A 22,104-nucleotide genomic window follows, 5' to 3' on the forward strand; every position below is an offset into this window, starting at 1 on the left:
AATTCAACACAATAAATCATAATACAAATAACAATATAAATCATATGAATCACACCTTGATCTTTGTTGAGCAATTTGAGAGAAAAACTTCACACTGTCCCCTATTGACAAAAACACAGCCACTGCATCTATCGCCACCAAAATTCACACAATGACCAGGGAGAGTGGATTGATCTGGATGCATGGGTATCTTTATATAACTAAACCCCTGCAACCCATAGCATGAGAATCATTCTATTCCCACTGCCTGACAGGGTAATTCTATTCCCTCTCTCTCCAGCAGAGGGGAAGATGGATGAGTGGGGAAACATGTCAGCTATGTGCGGCTCTTGGGATATTAATACTCGTCTCTTGGCTGACATTGTCCTGGTCTTTGTGGCAGCAGAGGAAAGAGAGCCAAGGCATGGAGGATCCTATACACCTGCCTGGCCAGAATCTCTCAGGCTCTGAGCAAGGCAGAAGGGAGCAATGCTTAAACATACACTTGCAGTTGAAAGTTTTGCAAACACATTTTCAGATACATTTTGTGTGGAAGCTTTAAATCATTCAAAAGAGTATGTTCAATAAGTCTGACCCTAGAAGACATTTCTTTCAACGGCAGAATCAACAATATTAGTTATAGCGCATATAGCTCTCTAACAAGGCCTGGAGAGGCACAAACTATTTTGGAAGTAAGTGCTAGCTTTGCCATTAAGATAAACCACGAAACCATGGAAACAGCTTATCTCTGCTTTGCAACCTTGTACAGCAGCTGAATTATGGTGCTTACTAAACATGTCTGCTTATCTCAACATTATAATCCCATTTGGGCATCAGAGGGTCAATGTTAATGCTTTCCTGTGAGTGTCTGTGATTTTGGAATACATGGACGTGTGAATAAAACTACAGGCATGCTTCCATATGCATGTACATAGATAAATAACATAGTCTATATTTGGTATATTTGGAATTGTTTATTCTCTTTCTCTTCCCCTTTTTCTATAAGTCTTCAGCCCGACACATGGCCAGCAGTGCCATTTGAAGATCTCCCTTGAATTCCTTCTGCAAACAAAAGGAGATGAGAGAGAGAGAGAGAGAGAGAGAGAGAGAGGAGAAAGAGTGTTACACAAATACCTCAGAATGAAACTCACTGAAGAGCTGGACGCAAAGAATACATTCAAAAAATGTAAAAACTGGCTGACTGCTATGCCTGAAATCCATACAATTTTTTGATGATTCAAGTGACATAGAGCCAGCTAGAGCTGATCAGGAGTGAACAGGAATCAGCCCATACTGGACAGTGAAATACACTCTGAATTGACTGAATACTGAACCAAACAAAAAAAGAGACTTGTGACAGTGGCTTCTGAATACCCTCAGGAAAGAAAGAATTTTTCCTAGCAGACTGAGCTTGTAATTTAATATTCCTCTTATGTTCTATGACAGACAGAGAGGGAGGAGAGGGCAGAGGAGAGTCTGGGTGAGGCTGAGGCAGACAGTGAATGAGCAGCAGAGTGCTGACGTTAGTAAGCCTGACCTCTATGGTTGAGTAGAGCGAGGCCTGGGCCAGCCTTCGATACTCCACTCTCACACTGAGAAGATCCTCTTCACTGCGGGAGATGAGGATGCCACGCAACACACTGCCTTTCTACAAAACACACACACACACACACAGAACGGGGAAAAATTATTTACCACAGACACCCACAGAAAGACAAAAACAATTGCGAGACTATGAAGTGTGCATTAAAAAGGCAGATGCAAAGATACAGCAAGACAAGAGGCACCACGACAGACAAGGCATAATGACATGTGTCAGACATGCTTGCAGATACACAAAGCTGCTCACCCTCATGGATGCCTGCAGCCGCTGAGCCAGGTACAAAGGGGTGTTCTGGATGGAACGGACTACGGAGACATAAACAGCTGAGGAATAAGCCTGCTCATACATCACACGCACAAAAACACACACGCGCGCACACACAGCCCCATGCACACACAAGAACATGTATACACACACACAAACACACACACACACACACCCCAAACAACCGTCTCACCCAGTACTCGTAGCCCCAGTTTCAGGTCCCCAGAAAAGTGGCTTTGTAGTGCTTTGTCCACCGTCTCCCCCCTCACACTCTCCCACTTGGACAAGACTGAACAAAAAAGAATGCAGAAAGAGAAAATGCAAGACAGAATGAGAGAGGGAGAGGATAACGTTACTCTGGGCAGCATTACCCTCAAGCATACTACCAACCACATGGTACCTGGGTCTGACTTTCAGAGCCTCTGGGAAGTTTGATTTGGGAATGAATACATTTCAGCCTCTTGTTGAAGGCACCCAGGGCTTAAACAAGAGGCTGTACATTTTAAACATTTAAAATCTGGGAAAACATTTTTTAAATGTCTTTCCACCAATTACAATGGCTGCCAAGTGTGGAGTCCTATCACAAACCCAGATTACACAAAATGGCTCAAAACACCCCACTGTACCCCTCCACATAACATTCTGCAAAAACTTTTTAACCACTTAACAACATACAGAAAAGGCACTGAAATTTTGCACTCATTTGAAACACAATGGTCACAACTCACAGCCCTGCAATAGTGAGAGCTGACTCAAGAAATGAATCCCCTCAGCCAGTTGGTCATGACGCTCGCTGCACAAACCCGCACTAACAGCAACATTAAAATACAAAGACGTAGAGGAAACCATATTAAAACAACAAAACCAAGTCTACATCACCTATTGGGATACAGACTCAAAAGCACAACAAAGTTGTGAGAGCTATTAGACACTAAAATGAGAGTATACCATGGCAGATTACCTGACCATGGTGATTAACAGATAACAGAAAAATAGGTTGACAAGGCTCAGATTCAGTTAGTGCAGTCTGGCCATTGAGAATGAAGAGTGAAATCCATGTGTGTAAATATGTATGTAAATGTTTTACATTTACATACATATTTAATCATATCATATTTAATTAGATCATATTTAGATCATATTTAATTACGATCTGTTAATGCTTGGAAAATGTATACAGTGGTATTTCATGCAAATGAAATATTCTGATCTTGAACTTGAAAGAGAGAAAGGAGGCAATGTTATTGTCTCTATAAACTCCTTGCTCGGGACGGCAGGGGTGACAGAGAGACACGCTGTACCTCTGTTGAGATGGTCCGAATCCCGTGTGGTGAGTATCCTGATCCAGGGAGCCGAGTCGGCCTTCTTACCGCTGAGGGCTTCAGTCAGGCTCTGCACACAGCACCAGGAAGCATTAACGCTTCATTCAATACAGTAAACACTGGCTCCTTTTTTTCATTAGAGCCAGACAAGCCCTACATCAAGAAGGATAACATGATGTTTCCTAATTCGTCAGCTCATGGGAGTCAGAGAATTACTATAGGCTGTTGGTGACTGTGGGCGGGACAGGTGCATGGCGTCATGGGAGTAATTACCTACCCTTCTTTTTACAATCTTAGGAGCTAGACAGAGCATGAGTAATGATTCCAGCTGATTAACAGACAGCACCCTTTAAAAATCCATTGAGTAATCCAGTGTTCATCGGATTTATTTTCATCTCTTCTATGTCCCCTTGATAATCAATTAACAACAAACTGGGAAGAGATGTTTTAATATGAACAAAAAACACTTTCAAAAGTGTAGTTCATAAATATCATCAATAATTGTAGTGTAGTGCAAAAGCGTAGCTGCACACTCCATGTATGGGTCTTCATGAGCATTACTGTGAAGAGACTCACCTTGACATCTCGATCAATGAGTTGGTAATCAATCACTCCTTGCATGTTCTCCTGTTCCTTCTGTTGGCATGAAAGACCAGAATATTTCTCTGTGCTATCACAGTAAATACTTCTTGCAAAGAATCAAACTCTTAAAAAACACTTCAAAAGAGTGGAAGACTACTAGAGAAAGTGAAAGGCTAGATCTAAAATGTAAACCAGGATATAACCACGATCCTGATTTATCACTGAGTTACAGTACACATGAGTATTTCAATGTTAATTAAATGAGACAGCTCAGCTATATTGCACTTGCTTATTATCCATTTGTATTCTTCACTGTAACCGCCAATGTTTTTTGCAGTCAGTCACCCCGGATAAGGGCAGCGGCCAAGTAAACAGTGAATGATAAAGAGCGCAAAGCAAAGCGAGAATAACTGACAGTGATGAAGGGACACGGGCCAGTTATTGTGACAGGAGAGCTAGACTGGTGTGGGCTGAGCTCTTCTTGTCTCAGACAGGTTGCCTGCAGTACCTTGAGGATGGCTAGGAGTAGCTTGGTGAAGTCCTTGCTGGTCTCGCTGATCAAGTCGTTCTCCAGATATCGTCCAAACTCTGCAAAGCCAGAAAGCACACAGAATCCTCTTTGTGCGTTTGTGTGTGTGTGCGTGTGTGGTTATGTATGTGTGTAGATGTGTAAATATGCATATTTACAGTACAGAGCGACAACAGACCAGTAGTAAGATCAGCATGTATTAACTGCAGATCACCCTCACCCTGTTTGTAGGTAATAGTGATGTCCCTGAGCTGCTGTGCTGAACTGGTACACAGGACCTCTAACAAAGTCTCCTCATCTGTGCCCAGACCCTGTGCATACACAGGTAAAAGGTTCATGACGTAGAGGCACACTGACGGACACACATACAGACACACTGACAAACACATACGCAGGTTACACAAGTGATAAACAACAGTCAAATCTCCAACCTCCTGCCTGTCTGCAGTACTGCGTCTCAAGCTTCCACCTCACTTTCCATCCAAGTCTGTCCATCCACTTTTCTATCCACTTTCTGGCCAGTCTCTATGTCTTTCTAGCCATCTGCATTTGTCTGTCTGTTTGCGTCCACATCTCTTGTCCATCTGTACATTGGGCTGTGTCCTCCCTCTTCTTACCTCCATGGCTTGTCGGAGGCGGTGGGCGTCAAATTGTGCGGGGGTCATCATGAGACCCAGAAGGAGGTCCTGAAGCCCCCCTGACAGCACTTTCTTCAGGGCTGGACTCAGGTCCTGGGGCAAGGGGACAACAGACATTTAACTCCCTCTGTGGGAGAGTGTTTTAGGATTATTTGATTAACTATTTTTCAACTTTAATAGGCACAGTGGATATTCATGTAGTTAAAGCACAGCATATCACAACATGCTACATAGAATACTACACCTTCAGTGTTGTATGGGACCATATGTAGTGCAAAAGAATGAGATACTGAATGGCAATTTGTGTATGAGTAATTTGTATGCAGTGGTACCTTCTGTGTGAGCGTGTTGTAAGTCTGTGAGATGACCTGTCTCTGTGCATTGGTGCGGTTGGTCAGGATCCTCACCAGAGTATTCACATCTGTAAAAACATTCCCATCCGCTGCATTACAACACAACTGCGAACCGCAAGGTAGCACACATAGCGACACACATAGCAACATAGTCTCACCTCCAAAACAACAGACGGCAAAAACACAAAAAACAAGGACAGACATATTTTTAAACAGTAACGAGGGAAACGTATACATTTAACGGAGACACCGGGATCAAAATGAACTGCAGCTTTGGAGATAACCAACACAGAACTGTGGCATGACAAGATACGGCTGTGCTGCAACAAGGCCTGTTATTGAAATACACAGTGCACAGTGCAGTTCACAGGGACGGGAGGTTGAAACTAACACAGTACCTTTCTTCTCCAGTGCAGTTTGGATTTCTCGGGTGTCCTTCTCAGGTTTAAAGTTTGGGAAGGGGCGCACAGTGCCCAGGGTACCCCACCACATCTCCTACGAAAAAGAAACAAGGGGACTTTCTACAAGAATTACTATCAATTACCCCGACCATTATAGGCGGGGCTCTCATGTTATACATTATGTCCAGGAAAGGAAAAGAATGGAAAGGTTGAAATAAAAGACACATGTTATACATTCAGTAATACAGACAGGCAGGAAGGCAGGCAGGCAGACATACAGACTGAGAAAATCACAAATAAAGAAACATTTCCAAACTTACAGTCTCTATGACTGGCATTTCAACTGTCCTTAAAAGAATCTCCATGTCACTGATGGATCCTAGAGATGGTTAGGGAAAAAATGCTCTTTGGAATGGGACAAGAATATCAACAGTGTTACATTACAGTAACACGAGAACAGTAATCCTACTGTCAAGAATGCATCACACAAAGACCTAAAGTTTGCCACAATATAGTTTTTTTTTCCTGTTACTCATGTCCTGAGAAAAGAGAACAACAATTAGTCTACAAGCACTTACTGTCCAGACACAGTAGTTAAAATCCTGGTGTAAAGCACTTAGTGTCAAATTACAGCTCTGTTTATCCAAATAAGCTTCTAACATCCAAAACACCTGTTCATAGTGTCCATAGTGTAGTAATTATCAGAACAAGTGAGACTGAAACATACATACCTGGTATACTAATGTGTATATTGTGTCATGTCAACCAGGCCAATATGGATGAAACTTGGATGAATAAGGGCATAGGTTTAACAATGCACAACACATGCTGGAAGATATTGCTGGAAATTCTCAAAAGCAATGCCCAACATATGGCCAACAACATATATCTAAACACTAACAAGCTAACTCTATGCCAGACCTACTCTACTCAAACAAATACTCACCTTTCCTAGACAGGTAAATTTAGCTAATTTCACTAATCTTACCATTTTGGTGGGTGTCTAGGAGAGCCTATTTATCTCTATCTATCATCTCTATTTATCAGTGTTGCTGAATTACTATAATAAACCTACCTCACTAAAACTATAGAACACAGAAAAATTTTTTGGAGATGAAGACATCAACGTAAATGAAACATATAAACACAGTCTAGCTACATAAAACACCTGCTGGAATGCTACTCCATGTTATGAATGCTACCAGATGGTGAGGGGGCCAGTCCAAAAGCAGTGCTCCATAAAGTGGGTGTGTCTCATTCCTGGAATTCCAGGTGAACAACACTGACCCCCTAACACTACCACTCCCCTGAGGCACAATCAGGGGTGAACACTTGAGCTCTCTACTTGCAGGAAGGAAGTGTTACCCCTCTACTATCTGCAGTTATGTGGGTGTGGCTGTGATTCATGGGCTATAAAGGCTCGGTATTATCAAGGCAGAAGTTGCCTAGAAGTGCTGAGCTAGGACAAGATGCCCTTAACCATCCTTCCGACCTTAACCGTTTTAACCAAAACAGCAAAACTGTTCCTAGATCAGCACTTACGAGAAACTTCTGCCTGAAGCCTCCAGAACACGCCTGATTTTAAAATAACTGTACAGGAGGCTGCTCACATTCTGAGCCATTAAATAACGTATTCGGTGAATTTGGCAAGATTTGCCATATCTCACAAACAATTTTAAATCTTCAACGAATAAGGTATTTTCGAAGTAGCATATGGTTTAACCACATTCTTTACTAGGCAGTAACCACTGACAGCAAACAGTTGAACAAACTCCAACAATTACAAAATGCTGCATTTTCAACAAATGATATGCATTAATATTTATTTTTGTCGGTCAGCCAACTCTAAGAAACTTTTAAAACAATGTCTCTGCTGTGACAATGTACACCGATTTTTATTGCACAAAACACGCTCTCTTGAAACAGTTTTTCACTAATGTGGACATCTTATTGTCAGCCTGAACAACTATGCTTAAACAAATAAATAAACCAAAGCTTACCCGTTTTCACTGCTCCGGTGAGGCAACCCGGTATATCATCTGTGAACTAATGATTCCGCACACCACCTTACTGATGTCTAATTGCGCATTCACGCAGCTGAACTGCGACGCTCTGAATGGATCACGTGAGTAGCGGACTGACGCTCTGAGCACACAGTCGCTCCATAAATCTCCCCATGCGGGTGTGTCCTCTCCTCTGTAAAAATACTTTAGACTTCACTGATGAACAAGACCGCGTCCCCTGTCCCTACCACCCCCACACGACATTACATTTTAAGTACAAAGGGCAAACTGACGGGGAGGTGCACCAAAAGTCCGAGTGGATTTGAGCAATCTGTACCAGGTCATGGGCATTTGCCAAATTAACAAGTTGCAAGCTGCAATTGTTTTTTATTCTGCATGTTGTGCTGATTAAAGAATTGTTTTTTAACACCACCCTGCCTCATGTTTCAAGAAACCATTGAGCAACAAAATTTTCCACTCAGTCACTCTCTTTTAAAAAGCATAAAAATAATACTTACTTCAATGTAATATTATTATTATTATGTAGATGTTATGTCTAATCATACACATGAGATATGTTCATAGTATTGTATGATGAACATCACTGCTAAAAACAGACGGAAGTCCCACAGAAGAAAAAGTGAGAGTGAGTGTGTCTGGTGTGTAACATACTAAACTTAAGACATGTTCATTGCAGTGTTGAGAAATAATGAACCCAACCCTACCACCAGACAGAAAAAAAGACAACTGAAGACAGTATTGGTCATTTCTGCCAGATTTATGAACAGAACACAAACCAATCAAATAAGACAGAATGTCAGATAAAAACAAAAAATTAAAATAAAATTACAACATAGGTTTAAAAACTCAAAATTTTCTTTTTTTCAGCACAGAACAGATATCTATACACAAGAAATACATACTTTATATATATATAATATATAATATGATATAGAAAAAACACTACTGTAATTTCTTTTGTAATTAAAACAAGGAAAGACTATTAATCCAGTTTATCTACTTCATTTCTTTTTTCCATTATAGCTGTTCAGAATTGAGGGAAGTTACTTCAAACACACTTTGACTTCAAGTTCCAGTTGATTGCTTTAATAATTAGATAAGACCAAAACCTTTCAAGCCTTCAGTTATTTAACAAACCTCTGGAATGAATTGGTAAAACAATAAAAAAAACCTGCCCTTCCCCAAACGTAAAACTTAATCTGGGAGCTGACCAGACATGCCTGGACAATAAAGGGCAACCTGCTGCTAGTGTAGTGACATATTCAATATTATTCAATGTTATAGCTGTAAAAATCAATACTTAAATGTGAAAAGTGGAGATGGGACCCCCCCCCAATTAAATAACAGTTGCTGTTATGATTCACTTTCATCACAGCTCTAATGAAAGTTTAAAAATATATAATGACAATCAGCTTTGGTAATGTTTTTAACTAATGTCCCACACAATTCTGAACAGTTCATTAAAAGCCCCCCCCAAATAGAAACCTATTCCTAACAATCCGTCCCTCCTGAAAATACAAGTAAAAAAATTTTGGTTTTCCAAAAATACAGGAGAATTCAAGTGTTTGTGTTGAAAAGGGGGCGGTGGGTGAAAGCACATCATTACCCGCACAGCATTCTAAACATATTTATTTACAGTACATAGCGTCATGCTAACCCCACCCCCCCACCCTCCACGTGTTGCCCAACTTCCTCCTCCTCATGTGAACGCTGAGTTTCAGTCACTAAGATATCCAGGCCACAGACAACGCAAAAGTACTGAGGATACTGGATGAAATGAACAGCTAAAACAGGTTAGGTTGTTACTAATCATATTATGGTTTCCATCATATGAACAGGTCCCTGAATCTACCTTGGAATCTCATCACTGCTGCGGCTACTGTCCTAATTCCTTCTCCTCAAACACTCCCTTTTTGGCATTTCTTCCTTGTTTTAAGGAAGAAAAGGGATGGAGAGAAAAGAGGCAGGAGCCGGAGGGAAGAGTCACAGAACAGAAAACAGATTCCAAGGAGGATTCTAGAAGAGAGACATAATATGAAATAAAATAACAGTGAACCATGAATCTCGAACTGTAGCACAACATCTCATTGCAAGTTTATACCTTAAGATAATATGATATTTGCTCTATAGGTGGACTTATATGTACAGAATGAAAGGTGAGTTCAGGTCTGCGGTTCCTGTTGAGATGGGGTCCAGTTCTAGGTCCCGGGACCAGGTAGAGCTGTCGTTAGCTGTGCGTCTCAGAATCCGCCTCAGACTCCCGCGCTTCTGCTCCGCACTCACTCTCCTCCGGGATGTCCTGTAGGTCTACAGAGTTACACGTCATTAATCAAACTCATCTGTACTTCCCACACCAGCTTGGCGTTTTGGTTAAATATACACAGCAATGTAATGTCAATAAAGCTTAGCCTGAATTTGATTTAGAGGACTGTGAATCTAAAGCACATTTTGAAAACGCTGACAGACAAGGAGAGAGGGAGAAGAAAATAGATGGGAGTCAAACATTGGCACTACAGAGCTATCCACCCACACTGCAAACAGGGAAAGGGAGCCAGAGAGATAGGATATTACATTCTGACACACCTACACAAGCCACAGCGAGAGAGCTGGAGAGGCAGAAGGGGTGAAAGGGCACAGGGAGAAAAATGAGTGTTTGCGTGTGTGTGTGTGTGTGTGTGTGTGTGTGCGCCTCGTTATAAAATCAATTCACGTTACATAAAAATGTGTGTGGGCATGTAGTACAATCTACAAGTGTGGACAAAAGGTTAGAATCCCTCTTCTGAAATATGGTAAATTGGTTTTCTGTGGATGTAGGGGCTGCCCCAGAGGAGGAATTTTCCCCTTCAGAGGTTTGTTTGAAATTTTGAGGGGAGTATGATTTTTATTTTTTTATCAGTGACATCACTACACTTATTGTTCACTACCTACAGCAAATACAGCAGGGGGAAGTTACAATGCTTTGAGGTAGGCTGAAGACTGGTCTTTGGGATGACATAATATCATCTTTCAGACTTTCAAATTGTGTGTCAAAACTGTATGCCTGACCATGTATGCTTTGCCAGTTTCTCAATGCCAATGTATGCCACAAAGGAAAAGAGGCACATACTGTGCCTTGCATGCCGAACACGACAGAATGTGTCTCTGTTTGGATAATAATAAAATACTGACTGCAAATTTGTGTTCGGTCCAGCGCTTACATAACATACTAACCTCTGGGGCTGTCAGAGCGGGGTGAAATTCTCAAGTCTTCCTCGTCATCTGAGTTCTCCTCCAAGTCGCTGCCTTCCTGTAGGCCATCCAACTGGTCAACTAATTCTTGAGTGGCCAATGGCGCAACAGGGTCAGGATCTCCCTCACTTCCATTGCCTTCGTGAGGAGCCTGAGGGAGGGAAAGGTGAGAACTCAGGCTTCATGCTGCTATATTTAAAGGATTCTACACAAACCGACAGCAAATAACAGCCTCTTGTACACCAGCTTATAAGGAGTAAGCACTCCAATTTCCAGACTGATGACTCTGAATATACTTTGGAATGCCAAAAAGATGACTGTATCAGATCTATTTTAATATCTAAAAATCACCATACCATACGAGAGGGACATTTAGGATGGTTAACTAATAGAGGTATAGAACATATAAAACAGTAACCATGATTGCAGATGGTCTTCATCTCAGCAGCTATACTTAGACAATTAGACCACTGTGTATAATTAGACTGCTGTAACAGACAGATAGCTAGGTAGGTGAACAGATTGCTTGAAATTCTGCGAACTGAGCACATCTATTCACGCCTTTAAACTTCAGTCGGTCAATAGACCTGCTCAAAGCACAGCATAAAAAGCAACTGATGGCAGCTGTGTCAGTTTTACAGCAGCTACAGCTAGAGAATGCCAGCTCCTTCCCATCATGCAACAGCACCGTGTGTCTTTCACTCAGTTCTCCATCAGCACCACACAGACACGCACACCTGCAGAGTAGCTGTCCAAACTGGCACCTCCACCACTGCGGATGCAGCTAGTTTTTCAACAGCTCTATAAATTCTCACATGGCTGGTGAAGCCTTATTAACTCATCGATATGACTGAATTAATAAAAGATGCTGCTATCGTGTAAATAGTCTACACACGTCCCCTTGCTTTCACTGTTACTCGTGATCACGCAATGGAAAGACCTTTCTTTGCAGCACTGATTATTTAAGGGAGATGTATTCCATGGTGTGCCAATGGAAACATCCCGATCCTACATTCCCCATCCTACAACATCACAACAAGCCCTCCTACTGTTGCTTCTCCAACTTTTGGCCACTCTGAGTCTCATATTGGAAAGTAAAAAATAATGAATGCATGACCCAATGTCTTTATGAAAAACCTGATTCACTGCGCTACGCATAAATTATACTTAGACACCTGACACTGAGGATTAGACCTCCTGAACTCTATGCTCTGATCGGCATTATTGCCTTCTCTGGACTACATATTCATGGCCCTGAAGACAAGAACAGAATCCCTGCATCCTACCGCATCACTCTATAATGGACTGACTGTCACTTAATGACTCATATTATTGACTCATATACACGTAACATATCTTTTTTTACATATAATTTATCTCAGTTGGTTTTTGCAAGGAGACAGAGGCTGTTTTGTGTTGGGTTTTTTTTCTTTTTCTTCCCTCCAGAAATAGTGCTTTGTAAAGCACTCTGTGACAATCTGATTATAAAGGGTGCTATACAGAATAAAAGTTGATTGATTCATTGTCTTTAGCCCCCTGCCGGGCCAGGGTATACCTAGGGGCAATAAAAACAAAGCAGCCTCACTGCCTCACTGAGGTACAGCTGAATCTGGACCAATATAAACAAAGGGTTGGTAACTTTGCAACAAAAGTATCCAAGTTTGAACCATACCTGATCGGAACCTGTCATTCCCGCGGCATCCACTGGGGCGGCGCCACTGTTGGCGATCATGTCCTTCACCTGCTTCTCCAGCTGGAGGCGGGCCTTCTCGCTGTCCTTCAGCTTGCCCTCGGAGGCCCTCAGTCTCACCAGCTCCTCCTGCAGGAGGCTGTGCTGCCGCTGCAGCAGGGCCAGCTCCCCCAAGGCCGCCCCCGTGCTGGCGTCCAGGCCCGCGTCGCGTGACATGGAGCGGCACAGCTTGGCAGGGGTGGAGGACAGCGGGACGGGCGTCGTGGGTGTTGAGAGCGAGCCCTCCCGGACGCAGCGCTCGACGATGGAGTCCTGCGTGATCACGGCAGCCTGGGAGGAAGTGAGGGGGAGGCGCGTCAGGGTAAACACACGCTGAGGGCAGCGCTGAACAAATGCGGGATGAATGTGAAAATATCAGCATGGAGATGGTGCTAACCTGTAGTGCATGGAGCTGGGTACTGAGATTCACCAGCCTCTGACACACCTCCTGAAACACACACACATACAGACACGCACAGATTTATTATACATACATATGGTATATATACCAGAATTGCCACTACAAATGCCAATGCCACAACAAATTACAAATAATAAGCACACTAATATCCTAATTAGCTCAAAGGCCAATTACACTAAATGTACTGCTTTCCTAGATCATCTCTAGGGTTGACTCTAGTACCCCTAATGAAAACTCTGAAATGTCCCTGTCCCACCACTGCTTGAAGTAATTGCTTGACATGGATTCCAGTATAGCTTACATCAAAAGTTCTTGCAATGTTCCAAACATGCATATTGGCCAAGAATTAGGGGTTCTGGCGAAACCATCTCAACCTATCTCGATGTTTGAATGGGAACACTCAGGCTAATGTGTAAATTGAACGTACCTCATTCAGAGGCTTGTCTTGTAGTTGGTTACCATTCCTGTCCTGTAGGGTGGTGAAGGAAAACACAATTTAATAGCATTACAACAGCACTGCAGCTGTGATTTATAAAATATCAACAAATGTAACACCACAGTATATAGTTTTGCTTCTACTGCCCCTTTTCCTTGGTAATTAATTGTTTTCTGGCACTCCTGCACACCTCACTGTGTAACCAAATCTCTAAGATGAAAAACAGTACAATGGCCATGTCTTTGGCCCAAGCCCTTCCTGTGTCCACCTCTCCCTCACCTTCGATGTTGGGCTGTTCTGGTCGTGAGTTCCATTGACTGATATCTCCTCTCCATCTGTGCAAGAGGGAAAAAGAGAGGGACAAATAAGAAGCTTAGATTCAGGTACCTTTAGAGTGACATAGACTTGGGAGCAGAGACACGTTCGTTAACACTTAGGGACACTGTTCATGATGGAAAGAGACACAGGCAGACACTTACTGCTCACTGGCGCCTCCGTGTGGTTCTGATCGCTGTTGGAACTACATGACAGAGGCACTTCAATGTTGGAGCCAAGCAGCAGCTCGCTCAGCCTGTCCACTGAAAGGGAAAAGAGACAACGACAATCTCACATCACAGCGTAAGGCAGTAAGTCAGTGTCCAAGTCGCGCTGTGTCCCATCTCCGTCTCTCTCGTACCCTCAGCAATGGCATCATTGAGCAGCCTCTCCGCCTGGGGCGCGTGGGGGGTTTCGGCACGGAAGAGATTTCGTGTGTTGTGGTGCAAGGTGACCTCCTGGCCTGACGTCACCTCTGCCAGATCTGAGAACAGGGTGACCCTCTCCTGAAGGAGCTCCAGCACCTCCCGGTCCTTCTGCTGGATATCAGCTGAGACACAAAATATATATATATACATATATTTAATACAAGCTTTCACAGGGTGAAATGAACCAATGGCAGTTAGGTGATTGACAGGTGGTGATTTTATCAAGCAGATCTACCATTATCTTGCTATGCAAAATAAGATGTTCAAATATATTTGTCTGATGTGATAATCATTTGTTTGCCTACGGTCATCATCAACAGGAAGGGTGTTCTGTTCTTTACACAATTCATCCCTTGATAAGACAGCTGGCACAAGACATCATTAGAAACGGACTGATGCATGCACAACCATGTAGTGTACACCAATATGTATTAACATACTCAAGGTAATAGTGTTTGTGTGTGTGTGTGTGTGTGTGTGCGCGCGCGCGTGTGTGTGGGGAGATGAGGGGAAGAAGAATGGCAGCCCTACTACTGCCTGTAACTTCGGCTAAGAGAGAGACAAACTGAAAAGACAGATAGCTCAGACCGCATTGAGCTCTGCAGAACACCCCGTTCTGCTGAATACTTGTGATGCACCGAGTGGGAGGGAGAAGTTAACACACGGCCACATGGCAACAGTACACTGACACAGTTGGGGGCTGGTGAGAGAGAGACACTGTACAGGGATGGCAGCGAGAGAGGAGGCCCTTTTACACGGCAGAGAAAGAGAGAGGAGAGGAGAGAGGAGGAAGAGAGGGATGGAAAAGGAGAGATGCAGCGCGTGTGTGTGTGTCCTGTGCTGACCTCTGAGCCGGCGCAGCAGAGCCTTGTCTTCGGTCTCGATCAGCGGGAAGTCCTCTCTGGACGGACAGCTGGAGGGAGAGAGGAGAGCATGTGGGGTCACTCAGAGCACAGCCAGGCTCATAGATCCGGGCGTGCCTTAATTCTCACAGTAAGATCGGCCTCATCCATTGCTGGGAGCTGCACGTAGTACCCGTTCATCCATATGTGCCCTGTATTAGCCGTGTCTGAATCCTATGTGAGTGAACAGGCTGAGCAGGAGACAGTACTCAAGTGCTCAAATGCATGTCAACAGAAGATCAGGTTCCTGCCACAAGTGATTTCTGCTGACATTTCCCAGGGGAATCCACTCAATGCAGTGCATGACAAATTAGCCCCGCTACAGCTGACTGGAGGCATGCCAGTACACTAGAGATGTTCCAGCATGTTAAGAAAATGGTTACAGTTGAGTCTGTACCACCTGCTGTGCTTCACTGAATACATTGTAGTGAACAAAACTGAACCAATTCTTGATGAGATCAAAAAATAATATAAAATGGTTAGTAATTTTCCTTTGGTTTATTTGTTACCAACTAAACCTCGAGTGGATTTGTTCAGCCTTATTGTCTGAAAATGAAACGTGGGCAGTGCTGCACCTTTTTATGTACATTTCAAGAGCTTTAATAACATTTCAAATTTTATTACTGGCAAACAGCAGAAATTGATTCCCATGCTAAAAATTGCTTGGGACTTTCATATCTTGCTCACTGCTTGATCTAATTTGAAGTAGTGCACATATGTCTAGATGGTAAAGGCAGGTTGTGTCTCATATCTAAAGTTGCCAAGTTCGCAGAAGTGAGAAACCTCAGGTACGCACTTTCCCACAAATGGACACAGTATTTATTGAAGGACTGATGCGAATGTGTTTAGGCTAGCAAACCATCAGCGGTTGCATCCAGTGCCCCACCCAGACAGATGCACTTACAGTGATCAAGTGTATTAATTATTCAGTTACAGGTACAAACATTCAATGCCAATTCTTTGTGTGTGCTTGTGTGCCTGTGTGCGAGTGTATGTCCTTTCATGCACATGAGCATTTTGGTTCATGTCTGTGTGAATATATGCATGTGGCGCATACATGTGTGAGTGTTTGTGTGTGATGTCATTTCCTCACCAGCTGACAGTCTGCTGAATGAGTCTCATCCAGGTGTTCCTGTCATCCTTGGAGGCGGCGTGGATCTCGTACATCTCTGGGGGGGTGGAGTCACTGATGAGGAACATTCCGCGCTCTTGATTGGCTATGTCTCTGACTATGAGGTTCTTCAGGGAGAGAACAGCAGGCTTGTCCTGGAGAAGGGGCAGGGAAGGCTTGTTTATCTTATAGTGCTTAACTGGGTGTGAATATTGGATCATTAAAAGAGAGATAAGACACGAGAAGATTGAAGGCTGAAACTGACCAGGCAGGGGAAAATGAACTTCTGATCTTTTTCCTGCATGAACACCAGGATGTCTGTCATCAGCAGGACCTGTACATCTGTAAATAAACACGCGATCATATGAAGACACACTCTTACCACTGACTGCTCAGACCTGCTGCTAGTAAAAAGCAATGACTCTTAACCCAAAGGCCACTGTCCACACCATTTCACAGTAACATCTCCTGCGGGCACAGACAGACAGACACATACACACATACAGACAGACAGACGCACACACTCACTGTCTCTTTCTCACACACACACACACACACACACATATACACACAGTCTCACACACGCACATATACACACAGTCTCACACACATACACACACACACACACACACACACACACACACAGTCTCACACACACACGCACACACACACACAGTCTCACACACACACACACACACACACAGTCTCACTCTCTCACACACACACACACACACACACACACACACACACAGTCTCACACACACACACACACACACACACACACGCACACATACACACAGTCTCACTCTCACACACACACACACACACACACACACACAGTCTCACTCTCACACACACACACACACACACACACACACACACACACAGTCTCACTCACACACACACACACACACAGTCTCACTCTCACACACACACACACACACACACACACACACACACACACACACACACACACACACAGTCTCACTCTCACACACACACACACACACCTTTGAGTCTGGACGCAGTGGTCTTCCACAGCAGCGTTCCCTCGTGGATGAGCTGGCGCCTCAGCAGCTCCCCGCCGCGGAACACCCCTCCGCCCCGCACCTCCGTCTCCGCCCGCGGGTCCAGCCGGGCCTGGATCTCCTGCAGCCTCTGGGTGCGCTCCAGCTCCAGGACCTGCTGGTCCACCGAGCTGAGCAGCTCCCGGATCAGCACCAGCGCCTGGCTGACAGAAGAGGCCTCCTCCTCATTGCCTGTAAACGCGGAAAATGGGTCAGAGCCTCAGGTTAGAGCACTGTACCGTACGGTACTAGGTCCAAATGTGAAACTGTCATTACTAATCGCAACAGTCAAACAGAATTTAAAAGCTTTTATTGCTGATTTCCTGAATGTTCCTCTACTCTGCTCCGCTGCTGTGATATTGACGGGTATTGATGCAGCAGGAGTGGGAGTCCATAACTCTGAGACATTACTATCCTTCAACTGTCTTTAAGGGGAAAGGAAGGCAGAGTGCTGTGCTGTCACTGAAGAATAACTGAACAGCGCTCCACTCCAGCTGCTGTGCTGCTGTTTGGCCTCACCCTTGGTATTGTCCAGGATGCGCTGGATGAGGACGGGGTACTTGGTGATGCGCTGAGTGACCAACAGGATGCATTCCTGGATGCCATGGCGACGGAGCAGGGGGCCCCGGCTTACTCGCTGATAAGGAAGGGAGGGGAGAGGGATTTTCAATTACATATTACCCACACGACAGTCATCTGTGCGCGATGCAGCATTTGACCTCACACGGAAAGACATACGAGACAACAGAGACATTTTGGCTGTATGCAAACCTGTCCAAATAACCCCTTTGTTTGTTTTTGATCATTCTATATAACCTTTTCCCCCCTGTCTGAGCGAGCGGAATCTCTCGTATCCAGCCAGCTCTTCCTGGTACAGCTACATAAACACACTCCTGCTTGTACATTCCTCTGTCTCTCCTCCTCTATCCATCTCTCTGTCGCCCCCCCCCCCCCCCCCCCCCACACATCTCCCTTTCGCTCTCTTCCTCCCCCTCTCTGTTCAGTACACCCACCTTTCACTTACATGCAAAACAGAAGGCCTTACCCACAGAAACTTACAAAGCATGTATTTTAAGTGTCACAGATGTATAATGGCTGCTGTAATACGGTATAAGCATGTGGTCCACACGTGCAATGGTACATTTCTACACCAGATTCCAGCTTTGCACCCTCCAGGTCAGGGGTCCAGTTCCCACCCTTTCCCCCGCTTCAGACCCTCCAGTCCCCCACACCTCTCCCCCTCTCTCACCCGAATGAAGTACTGGAAGCGCTTGTCTCGGGCCAGCAGCTCCTTGTACAGTTTGACAGCCTTCAGGTGCCGACTGCAGAACTCGGCGTAGGCCTTCCTCATCTCGTCCGCGTTGTGGCCTGAGAACTGACACGAAAACGCACAGCACATTTAGACTGTTATAGACAGGAAACTGCTGAGCGGTGCATTAAGCCTGTGCCTCTGTGCCTCTGCGCCTCTCTGTCCCCCAGGTGTTACCTGCTCCTGCAGCACGTCGCCCAGCTGGTGGATGGTGAAGTTGTTGCTGCTGCCGGGCGCCAGGCTGTGGTTCTTCCTCAGCAGCAGCTGGGCCAGGAAGCGCGAGTGCAGCGCTAGCAGCCGGTCCAGGCAGGGGAAGACGGCGTGCACCACGCCCGGCTCCAGCCGCACCTCCTCCAGCATGCCCTGCCGGAACACCCCGTCCATGATCCGCAGCGTCCGCACGTGGTGCAGCTCTGTCTGGATCAGCTCTGAACGGTGCAGAGATAATGAAACCACATTATCAGTACAGGCAGTTGTGCTGTATACAGAGAGTGGGGTCATCCACAATGATCTGCACACAGACAGGGATAGATATATGGATAGGGGTGGCAGTGTAGCATAGTAGTTAAGGAGCAGGACTCATAACCAAAAGGTTGCCGCTTCAATTCCCCCCTGAGGAACTGCTGCTGTATCCTTGGGCAAGGTACTTAGCCTACAATTGCCTCAGTAAATATCCAGCTGTATAAATGGATAACATTGTAAATAACTGTAACTCATGTAAGTCACTCTGGATAAGAGCATCTGCTAAATGCCTAAAATGTAATGTAAAAAATAGAATAATAAGTGTACTGAGAAAATGGCCAGCCAGTCCTCACCGTAGATGACATCCTGCCTCTTGATGATGTCTTTACGGTGAGTCTGCAGGTAGGAGGAGTCCACCGCCAGGCTCCAGGAGTCCGCCTCAAAATCCCGGCCCTCCCGCTCCAGCTCCTCCAGTACGGAAGCGTAGTACACCTCCCCTGTGGATTTCAGCCGGAGAGGTGGGAGAAAAGGGGAGGAGAACGGGAGAGAGGCAGAGAGGGATAGGAGAGGGAGAGAGGTGGAGGGCAGGGAGGGAAGAGTAGAGAGGATAGAGAGAATTCGGATCAGCACAGATCCAGCTTCTTCTTGTCTCTTTCCCCATCACTCAAACACCCTGCACCTCTTTTCTCAGCCCCTTCCCTTCCATTGCTCCCCTATCTCACAACCCCCCTTTGCACCTCCTCCCCCTGCTCCTGTGCCTCTCCTCACCTTCATCGTTGAGGGACTCCATGGACATGGCCCGGTTGCGGAAGTTGAGAGAGTCTGTGGACTGGGACAGGATCCTGCGCAGCCCCAGGGGAGAGTCATCATTCAGGTTCCTACACACACACACACAGGCAAGCACAGAGAGGAACACACACACACACACACACACACACACACACACACACACACACACAGGCAAGCAGAGAGGGAAACACAAACACACACACACACACACACACACAGGCAAGCACAGAGAGGAACACACACACACACACACACACACACACACACACAGACATACAGGCAAGCAGAGAGGGAAACACAAACACACACACACACACAGGCAAGCACAGAGAGGAACACACATGCACAAATATACAGGAAAGCATACAGAGGTGCACACATTTGCACACAGATAGATGGCAAAGAAATAGGAGGGAGACAGGCACAGATATACGGAGGGAGACAGGCACAGATATACGGAGGGAGACAGGCACAGATATATGGAGGGAGACAGGCACAGATATATGGAGGCAGATATATGGAGGGAGACAGGCACAGATATACGGAGGGAGACAGGCACAGATATACGGAGGGAGACAGGCACAGATATATGGAGGGAGACAGGCACAGATATATGGAGGGAGACAGGCACAGATATGTGGAGGGAGACAGGCACAGATATATGGAGGGAGACAGGCACAGATATATGGAGGCAGATATATGGAGGGAGACAGGCACAGATATGTGGAGGGAGACAGGCACAGATATATGGAGGGAGACAGGCACAGATATATGGAGGCAGATATATGGAGGGAGACAGGCACAGATATATGGAGGGAGACAGGCACAGATATACGGAGGGAGACAGGCACAGATATATGGAGGGAGACAGGCACAGATATATGGAGGGAGACAGGCACAGATATGTGTAGGGAGACAGGCACAGATATATGGAGGGAGACAGGCACAGATATATGGAGGGAGACCAACAAACAGAGGGCCCCGTAGGAACAGATGGGGACCAACAGACACCATGACACAGACAGAAAGAGGAGACAAGGACAGAGAGAAAAAAAGAGACAAGCAGAGACAGGCAGAAGAAGCAGATACATGGAGTGATACAGACACAAGAACACACAAAAATAAAAACAAGACCAAGAGATGGACATGGAAACAGACATACAGACAAATACATACACGTGGCAAAGGACACAAAGCCACACACAGGCGGCAGAGCAGTATCGAAACACGAGAGGAGACAGGAAAACACATACAGACCCATGCACAGTTGAGCAGATTCACAGGAGACACGCACGGTAATGATAACAGAGGACATGGTGACAGAGGGAGAGGTGGAGGGGGGTGGGGACACAAAGAGACAAAAACACACAATGGTACAATTAAATACACTACATCAAAACCAACATGCTACAGTACAATGTAGAACAATATGGACTAATGCACTGACACAGACAGTAACACACAGCCAATGTAATGTAGTTTTACTACATAAGCAGGTATACACAGTGCTGAGTTGTGGATGACTGAATTATGCTGTATACATCACAAAATGTCAACACATTATTCTAAATATGGTTGGCATGGATGCAGTGAGAAGTCTTATGTTCACATAGAAATTCTACACTGTGTGTCCATAAATCCACATGGGGACCTCGTCCTGTTCCTCTGTGGGAGGGATTATTCCACAGAAATCAAAATGTTTTTGTCAACTTTAACCCTGGTTTCCCTTTAGAGATTCACTTGAAATACTATTGCCTCAAACTATCCACCCAAATTCTCTTTGTTCATTGGTCCCCAAAGAATCGTCTTCGGACCGACGAGCCCCTGCAGCCAGCTTACCCTGCTATGTTATTGGTGGAGACACTCTTGGAAAGAGAGAGTCCGGAGCGGCCGCGGCGGGAGCCCAGCAGAGTCTTGTGCAGGCTGTCAGAGGGGTAGATGGCCGAGTTGGGCCTCTCTTTCAGCATGGGGCCTGGAGGACAGAGAAGGAGACCGACGGAGGTTAGAAACTGGGAGGTGAGAGAAGACGAGAGGTAGACTATAAGGGCATGGCAACAAAGTGGGACAGAGAGTGATACATAGCTACATATTGTGCTGCACTGTTGCACTTAATTACACTTAATATTGTACATGACTGCAACGCTGCCACTTTGAAACGCTGCTTTGGTTTGTCCTGCCAATAAAGCGGCATTGAATAAATATACATAATAAA

At 45.0% G+C, this 22,104-nt stretch overlaps 2 protein-coding genes across 5 annotated transcripts in view; both read right to left on the minus strand.

Annotated features, from left to right (window-relative positions):
- Positions 1-930: 930 nt before the first annotated feature.
- Positions 931-7,859, minus strand: LOC118784752 (annexin A2-like). The gene is made up of 13 exons (XM_036539154.1): positions 7,672-7,859; positions 5,992-6,050; positions 5,669-5,765; positions 5,250-5,338; positions 4,897-5,010; positions 4,500-4,590; positions 4,259-4,338; positions 3,745-3,804; positions 3,148-3,238; positions 2,040-2,135; positions 1,829-1,887; positions 1,517-1,627; positions 931-1,041 (listed from the first exon to the last, which is right to left on the minus strand). The coding sequence occupies exons 2-13, from the start codon at positions 6,034-6,036 to the stop codon at positions 979-981; spliced, it is 996 nt and encodes a 331-aa protein (XP_036395047.1). The 5' UTR covers positions 6,037-6,050; positions 7,672-7,859; the 3' UTR covers positions 931-978.
- A 1,520-nt stretch (positions 7,860-9,379) lies between these two features.
- The window catches only part of LOC118784883 (rho guanine nucleotide exchange factor 2-like), a 57,597-nt gene continuing 44,872 nt past the window's right edge, over positions 9,380-22,104 (minus strand). For 3 of the 4 annotated variants that reach the window (XM_036539347.1, XM_036539344.1, XM_036539346.1), the window contains 18 exons: positions 21,732-21,864; positions 19,872-19,981; positions 19,457-19,600; positions 18,819-19,069; positions 18,582-18,707; positions 17,852-17,969; positions 17,276-17,524; positions 16,531-16,607; positions 16,248-16,420; positions 15,098-15,165; positions 14,186-14,374; positions 13,989-14,087; positions 13,789-13,844; positions 13,501-13,542; positions 13,050-13,100; positions 12,596-12,943; positions 10,906-11,074; positions 9,380-10,002 (listed from right to left, as the gene is read on the minus strand). In XM_036539347.1, the coding sequence (XP_036395240.1) occupies positions 9,923-10,002; positions 10,906-11,074; positions 12,596-12,943; positions 13,050-13,100; positions 13,501-13,542; positions 13,789-13,844; positions 13,989-14,087; positions 14,186-14,374; positions 15,098-15,165; positions 16,248-16,420; positions 16,531-16,607; positions 17,276-17,524; positions 17,852-17,969; positions 18,582-18,707; positions 18,819-19,069; positions 19,457-19,600; positions 19,872-19,981; positions 21,732-21,864 (2,483 nt within the window). In that variant the 3' untranslated portion in view covers positions 9,380-9,922. The remainder of the gene's footprint in view (positions 10,003-10,905; positions 11,075-12,595; positions 12,944-13,049; positions 13,101-13,500; positions 13,543-13,788; positions 13,845-13,988; positions 14,088-14,185; positions 14,375-15,097; positions 15,166-16,247; positions 16,421-16,530; positions 16,608-17,275; positions 17,525-17,851; positions 17,970-18,581; positions 18,708-18,818; positions 19,070-19,456; positions 19,601-19,871; positions 19,982-21,731; positions 21,865-22,104) is intronic. The other variant, XM_036539345.1, reaches the window with a different exon arrangement.

Source organism: Megalops cyprinoides, chromosome 10 (assembly GCF_013368585.1).
Source record: "Megalops cyprinoides isolate fMegCyp1 chromosome 10, fMegCyp1.pri, whole genome shotgun sequence".
NCBI lineage: Eukaryota > Metazoa > Chordata > Actinopteri > Elopiformes > Megalopidae > Megalops > Megalops cyprinoides.

Bases quoted from the DNA above. Each gene is read 5' to 3' on its own strand.
- LOC118784752 (XM_036539154.1), bottom strand. From the start codon at position 6,036: ATGGAGATTCTTTTAAGGACAGTTGAAATGCCAGTCATAGAGACT. The intron at 3,239-3,744 runs GTGAGTCTCTTC...TGCTGTGTGCAG, and splicing joins TCATTGATCGAGATGTCAAG to AGCCTGACTGAAGCCCTCAG. The intron at 1,042-1,516 runs GTCAGGCTTACT...TTTTGTTTGCAG, and splicing joins CGCTCTACTCAACCATAGAG to AAGGAATTCAAGGGAGATCT.